At 50.4% G+C, this 7,553-nt stretch overlaps 1 protein-coding gene across 1 annotated transcript; it reads right to left on the minus strand.

Moving 5' to 3' along the window:
- Nucleotides 1-1,867: 1,867 nt before the first annotated feature.
- On the minus strand, nucleotides 1,868-2,162 carry B0H65DRAFT_543825 (uncharacterized protein; the record flags this gene model as incomplete). The annotated part of the gene is made up of 2 exons (XM_062829252.1): nucleotides 1,868-1,984; nucleotides 2,052-2,162. 2 exons carry the CDS (start codon nucleotides 2,160-2,162, stop codon nucleotides 1,868-1,870), a joined length of 228 nt encoding a protein of 75 aa, XP_062685888.1.
- Between the last annotated feature and the right edge of the window lie 5,391 nt (nucleotides 2,163-7,553).

Consider the following 7,553-nt stretch of genomic DNA (forward strand, 5'->3'; position numbering starts at 1 on the left):
TTGGATGAGTAATTTGCGTCGGCGGCAGCAGCGGTCCGGAAAACCAAGGTCAGCCATGAGAGAAAAGGCCCGAGGGGTTGAGGATATCAACCTACATACCTACCTGTTTGGATAGGTACATACGCCTAAGTGGGCGTAGATCAACTCCTCGAAGGGATGATCTTCTCCAGAGATACGTTTGCGGACCTGTCTCTAGTGTAGCTCTTGGAAGTTCTTATCTTCAGGCTCACCGATGACTGTCCGGCCGTTGGACTTCATTTCACGTACAAGTTTTGGTAAGATGAGGTCCTAGAACACTTACACGGAGTAGCTCGAATTCATGAAGTGGAACCCAAGGTGAAGGTTTGCGATACAGCACCTCTAGCCGGATGTGAGTTGGTGGAGGGGGGCGAGAGATGGAGATGTGTCTCATGCGATCAAGAAACAAGCGCGGGGAAAAGTGGTGGTGTGCTGCGCCCGCTCTTCTATGTAACGGTGCGTTGTTAGGGTGAAATAAGCAACGAAGTAGTTACTCATCCTGAGAGAACGAATAAGATAGGACCGATTTTCTTCAGGTAAGGCTGAGTGGTCAATGTTTCGATCCATCAGAGAGATATCTTCCGAGTTACTCGAAGCACGAAATGTCTCTTCAGGAAATTTGGGTAAGGTCTCAGGGTCCCGGATGATCAAAACAACCTCAACGGCCAGTAATCTGCCGCCAGAATGCAATGTCCTGCATGCAGGTGTGAAGTGTGGTATGTACCCCAACAGCGATGATGATGTGCGTGTAACACTCCCTTCTGTAGTGAATGTAAATTGGCGCGCTAGGCTTGGGTTGCAAAGGTACCTACTTCACACGACGTCAGTGTCAAGTGGCTGCTGCACTGAATCAATGCCCTGGTGATGCCGAACGTGATGGTAGGGGGTTCCATTCATGCTGCGACACACCCAGTCCCCTACTCGCCTAATGTGTCACTCCGGGTGAGCCGCATGCACAACACCTAGCAAAACATGCATGTCATGTAAATGGTAGGTTGTTTCAGTTGCTTTTGCAGGATGGAGAACACATTGAGACGTGGATTGTATGGAGTAGGGATGTTGAATGGGGGGCTTGGATACCTATCTGCATACTCAACTGCTCGGTCACAGTTTAGATAGGTAGAACTAGGTGGTTGATGGAGCTGATCATGTCGATTGGGTGATCTTTCAAGCTACTAGGGTGTAGTGAAGTGGCAAATTATCTGAGTGAGGTGAACAGCTTCAGAGGAAAGTGAGACGTCGGTATGACTTTTTTATTTTAATTTTCTCTCGAGATGAGAGCGTCCAATTGTGGTCAGAGGCTAAGCCAAATTGGCTATGAACCAGAACCCTGAAAATGTTTGGACTACCAATCAGGGCAATTTCAATATCAAGGGTCCAAATGTAGTCAGACTTGAGAGATCACTGGGCTCTAGTGTAGGGAGCTTTCATGAGTGGCGAAGGTCACAATGCATGTCCAGTAACTTCCGCGATCAACGACGGTTGTATTTTCATATGAAAGAACAAATGAAACGATCGTAAATAACAAGAAAAGACAGAATAGGCATTTCCAACTCCTCGCTCGGTACTCGCTTTTCCATGGGCCTGAGCCACCGTTTATCCGTCCTTTTCCAGCATAGGTCCCGACTACTGAGATCCTCCGATAGTAGCTCCCAAAGTCTCGCTCTGAGTCGAACAAAAGAAACCCAAGAGCAAAACAAAACTGTAGATGGTGGGTGAAAGAGTGTCGAAACTGGGGCCGTGTCCTCATGTAATCCCTTCACATGATCTCAATGATGTATCTGAAGCATCGTTCATCTTGGCTAGCCTCAAAGTGTAGCTCAGTTGGACGCTTGTGAGCGCGGGACGCTTATTTGCGGGTGTCGATTGGGATCTGGCGGACATCGCAGGTATTGCAGATTTGATGGGAACAGTTGAAGCAATGTGTATCAATCTGATAGTTCCAAGGCCCGAACTTGCAGTTGCCCTGTATGAACAATAGTTAGAAGCCGGCAGGCACTTCACAAATGAGCATACAAGGGGTCATCACTTACGCAGTACCAGATCCATTTCTGGGTCTTGGAACCGGTTCTTGAAGAACTAGCCTGTTTGCCTCCAGAGGAGCTGGAGGACTTGCTAGAGGAAGCGCTCGAGTATTTCCCCATTTTGTCGATGTGTGGTTGTTGAGTGGATGTGAAGTTGGAAGCCAGTGTCTTTGAGGGAGTAATGGTGAGAGCGCTTGACTTCTTGAAAGTGAAGTCTCAACTGAGGTTGAATGGGGCAGTAGATGTTGCTTGTATGTCTTCAGGATTTACAAAGAAGAACACTGAAAGATGGTCAAGATGGTGAAGATGGTGAAGATGATGGATATGAAAACAGGTGAGCCGAGAGTAGGATATCATGGAACATCTTATACACTCATCGATTGCTCACAGCTTCACAAAGGTGTCGACCCTATACTCCCACATGGAATTCCCAAATGCCTCATCGTCAACTAAGCCATGTTTTCCATTCAACCTCAAAGGCTTCGGGACCAGTCAACGAGTGGCACTGGTGCGCCTTGCGCTATGGAAATTTCCATGGTGGCCTTACCCACAGGAAGGTTGGACGCTTGAGGATTGGATCTGGTGGTATAGTGCCCTCAGATGGTACAAGGACGACACCGACGGTCATTGGCAGTGCAACTCCGGTGAACAGTCTCCACTCCAGGGCTCTGCCACTTGCTCAAGGTAAGGACTCATACTGGCGAGCGGCCTATCCGTCATTCCATGGAAAACAGTTTGTTTGAATCCACCAGATTGGAGAACGATTGGTGATCGTTGAGCCATCGTTAGGCTTGAATGGGACAGTTCTCGGTCAGTATTTTGAAATCCCAGGCGAAGCAAGTAAAAGCAAAGCAGGGACGAGTGTATGCCGGCGTAGAGCCGTACACAACGGGCAAGTAAATCCTGGTGGTAAGGCAAGAAATGCCGAGTCGACCTGCCCGAAAAAGTTAGTGGTAATCTCCAGAGCTAGACTGCCGTTCTTGAGCGGAAGTTTCTTGACATTCAACTTCGAGCTCGGGCACTCAGAGAGTGAACACCCTTCGGTCCTCGATTGTCCTTCAGGCTGGCTCTCGGGGTCGCCGTTGTGGATCGGATAGATGTCGGCGGAAGTGATGTGATGAAGTTCTTGGCTTCGTTGTTGAAACAAAACCGGTTCGAGTTGAGTGAAATGTGTTGACTGATTCAGTTTGGTCTGGGTGGAGGGAGAGCCGGAGCTGCATACCTCTACCTGTGAATGAGGCGCCTGTACGGCATCACTACCGGGAGAGCTAGCGTCTTACGCATGCGGCTCTGCGCGACACGTGGGAAGGTATACAGCTACTTGTTCGGAGCGGTAAGCCCTGGCTGTTTTCTGCTGCAACTCTTAAGTACTCGGTACAACCTGCTGCATGGAGTTACATACAGCGTGCTTCATTACTGCATCTAGCTTTGACCCTGCATGTTTGTAAACAATGTACGGAAAACAGTTTGAATACCATGAGGTACCTTACCTATCCACCGTAACATTGAAACTTTCGAACTTCCGTCTTCCGTCTTCCGTCTTCCGTCTTCCGTCTTCCGTCTTCCGTCTTCCGTTCTACGGGTTGCAAAGACTGCCCCCGGTGGTGCCCTGACACCTCGCCCTTCCTGTTCAGGTGAGCACGGAATTTGCACTTTCCTCCAAAACCCTTCAACACAGCCACACGATTTTCCCATCGCCCGCCATCATTCTATACGTCCGAGTCGTCTATGCTCACCGACCAAATCCCTGGATTTCATCATAACCCTGCGACCGGCAGATTACTCCCAAGGCGAGCGCGTCAATTCCGCGAATTGCTGGTTTCGCTTTCTCCTTCCCAGGTCGTTGACAGATGACCGCCTGCAATACCCAACCCGTGCGTGTAACCAGAGGGCAGTGCTGCTAGACAGTAGAGCCTGGATCCAGCCTCACCCAGACTCCTGCTAGTACCAGGCACAACCGCACGCTTCTGCCTTACTTGAACGTTGCCCGCCCATTCAACCAGCGCTGCATTCCACCGACTCAATATTGAGCAGAGGTACAGAGCGCGGCTCTGCGGGTGACTGCGACTCTGCGGCTCCTTGAAGCAGCTCTGTGACGACAGGGATTAACCAAGGGCGCAGTATCCGAGGATCAATTGACCGAAACAAGACATACCGGATCAAAGACTGACTGGCGCCGACAAATGAGATCCGACGTCTTCGAATGACATTCAACCGCCTCATGGGAGTCATGCCGGCTGCCCGATATCTGAGCAAAAGAGGCATACATGCCTTCGCACTGCCATGGAAGACTTCGGTGTCTTCTGTTACATCCTCGTCGAACATTGTGGATAAGGAATATGCCGGCCAGGGCTTTGCCCTCGAATCAGACACCTCTTGTGTCATGGCTGGGCTCGATTTTTCAACAATAAAAAAAGACCAGGTGACCGTAACTGACGTCGGCTCCGACAATTCGCCTCGAATGAATAGGCAAGGGTGTGGGGAGCTCACGGCAGTGGTACTCGTTAAGCGTTGGGGAAGGAGACGCTTCGAGCTTTGGCGAGTATGTATGTGTGCCAACGACAACCCATGTGGCACACCACCGGAACCTTTTCGCCAAATCCATCAACGTCGAACTTCGTCCGTGATGATAAGAAGAAAGGCGTTTGAGGAGAAGAAATGCGACGAAAATAACAAGATAAAGAAATGGTGAGTCCCATGACAGAAAGAACCGAGAAACTGACCCACAACAGAAGAATTCGTCTTGTTGACCTATTCGTGGGTCTATACTCGCTGCTTCGGATCGTGATCCCAAGTGATGAGGGGTTCAAGGGTCGTGTCTCTAAGTGAGTCCAAGAAGCTGCCCCGATAGCAAGCAGCCGTGGTAGGAAATCAGAAAAAGACGCCGAGTAGTTGAGTTTCATGCTCATATCTCGAACAATGCCTTAGCCACAACTTGAGGCGGCAATCTGGTGCAGGGATGATTGCTTCATGGAGTGATCTGCTTGTCGTCTTGAAGAACAGATTTAAGTAAAATCCAAGCTTGGAACAGGATGGTGCCAGAAAGAACCGGAGGTGTGATCAATACCAGCTCGGACTGGCTTCCGGTAAGCCATTTCCTCTTGATGAATCGTTTTTCGACGAGATTCCCCCTGTTCCAGCCCCGGATGTGGGTACTAAGTCTTGTTAGCAGATGCTTCTTTTCAATGACAAAGTGAACAACTTACCTTGGAAGGTAGTTCCTTCCTCGTAGTCGAGATGATGGGGTCTCAAGTTCACTATTGACGATCCCCCGCCTTTCACTTTATACATTGAGATGAGGCTCTTTTTCAAGTTGAGGCTCTGCGGCAAGTGCCTGAGTTTCATGTTACCTCAGGCATAATATCTCATGTTTTCTCTCATGATCTGAAGACAATCACATGGAGCCACTTACAAAACAACCTAGAGCCGCACTACTGGCCCGCCTTCAACACATGTAACCCCATTCGGTAGCGCGGCGACCAAAGAGGACGTCGTATACTGAAACATGTCGAAGACAAGGGGCTCTCTTCAACCTCAATGAGGGCCATGAAGAGACTATGTGGCCGTTCAGATCTACATCGCAGCCGACACCTCAACGAATATCGGAACCTAAACGGGCAATGGCCCAGGCATCAGCTCAAAGACGATATGGACTTCATCAAGCCACACGACCCTCGATTACCACCGGCTGAATGTACACACCTTCGGCAATCTGGTGTCTTCAAAGACACGCATACCACGAATTCCATCTTGGGGGTTGCAACAACTTTGAGCAGATTGTCCGGGAAGTTCGGTGACAACACAGAGCCGCGCGTCTCACGGAGCCTAATGATTACGCTATAAACAGAAACCTTGACACCTTGTCCAGATCGCCCAGCGCGTAATGTTGGATTGGCTTTTCCAAGACGAACGGGTGGTCCGTGTTCTCATATTCCCATCCGTTGGTGTTGTCAACATTGAAACTAGTTTCACGAAGATGTTTGGCCAACAAGCTGCTATCTCTTTTCACTGCCGTTGCCTAGTTGTGATTCGCAATGAAAGGTTAGTCCACTTGTCAAGCCGAGGCCGAGGGCAACAAGTCAGCTCGCGATGTTGGCTACATTGGGCCATGTCCGACCGTGAGGGCCAAATGCCTCTTATCCATAATGATCACTAAACAGAGTTCGATCCAACAATAACGGCTCAACACCAACCAAAGAGCACATAACAAAGAATTCATGATATCTCGTTTGGTTTCAGTTGGGGACCAACTTCCACAAGTGTTTCCAAACCTGAGACCTACCGCCCGTGACGGTTGGTGTTCGCCTACGCTAAAACCTTGGTGGACCAACAGTCACAATGCCTAGATGGCAATTCCGAAATTGACCCATGGCACTTTCTTAATTCCCATTGTTTAATGCGTTGGTATTGGCCGAAATGCTGGACTGTAACGGCGCCTGTTGTTCCCTTACATGCCGGGCGTACTTTCATCGGCCACCATCACCATCATCAAAACCGGGCTTGTTCAGCATGTTGGTGCGCACTAATAACTCAACTCAGGTTTGTGATTCTGGGGATCTCAGATTATATCTTTTGGCTTCCCTTCATTATGAGCAAGCATCCTTTCAGCGAAGGTTAAGGTGATGTAAGTTCTATGGATGGAATAGTGTATGGATATGTACCGTTTGTGTAACGCTCACTGCAGGTCCAGTTGGTATTGTAACATTTCGGTTTGGACCCAGCGCCATCAGTTGCAATTAACAGTGGGGGCCCCCGGCTCTTGCGCACTGGACGCGCCCCTACGGGGCTGACCTCCCCGCCTGCGGCCAGGGGCCAGGGCATCCAACAGATGTGCGTTGAAAGACTGGATGATGTCTTGCATTTGTCCAACCGAAGCAAACCTGCGATCTTCCAAACCATTTCACCTTTCTTTGAGCGCATCCCTGGACGCCATCGCGAGAACTGTCCAGACCAACGGCAGCGACCAACATACGGCGTCGCAACTGAACGCTACGGTCCCCCCCCCCCCCCCCCCCCCGTCCGACGGCGACTTTCATGTGCGCGGACAGTACTCGGCCAGTATGCGCGCCGTCCATTTTCGCTTTCCTTGAAGTCTCCTGAACTCTCGTCCTCCGTCGGCCGCTTCCTGTCATCCCGCGCCGACAACGCCTGCCGAATGACCATTGCGACTGCACGCCTTTCATCCGCCATTAACAGTCCGATGCACTTGCCTGCGCGCAAGCGAATAAACGCCCCAGCCCGTACCTCGTTCGTCCGAAGCGCCACCGACGACACTGATCGCTGAATCTTGACCCGTATATCCGACTGCGCTGCGACAACACCACATCCCATGCCTCGAGGGTTGGGGACGAAATGAGTTCCGTTCGAGCGCGCCGGTCCGAGACAAGATGGGTGACGCGATTTATGCCCATCTTCCTAGCCGCCGTTCACGGTCTGGGAACATACACGGTAGCCAAGAGAGTTTGCGGTACGTCCTTGGTTGTCTTTTCCCAATCTCCAACTTCTACTTGG

The sequence above is a fragment of the Neurospora tetraspora genome, assembly GCF_033439725.1.
Source record: "Neurospora tetraspora strain CBS 560.94 chromosome Unknown B0H65scaffold_1, whole genome shotgun sequence".
Lineage (NCBI taxonomy): Eukaryota > Fungi > Ascomycota > Sordariomycetes > Sordariales > Sordariaceae > Neurospora > Neurospora tetraspora.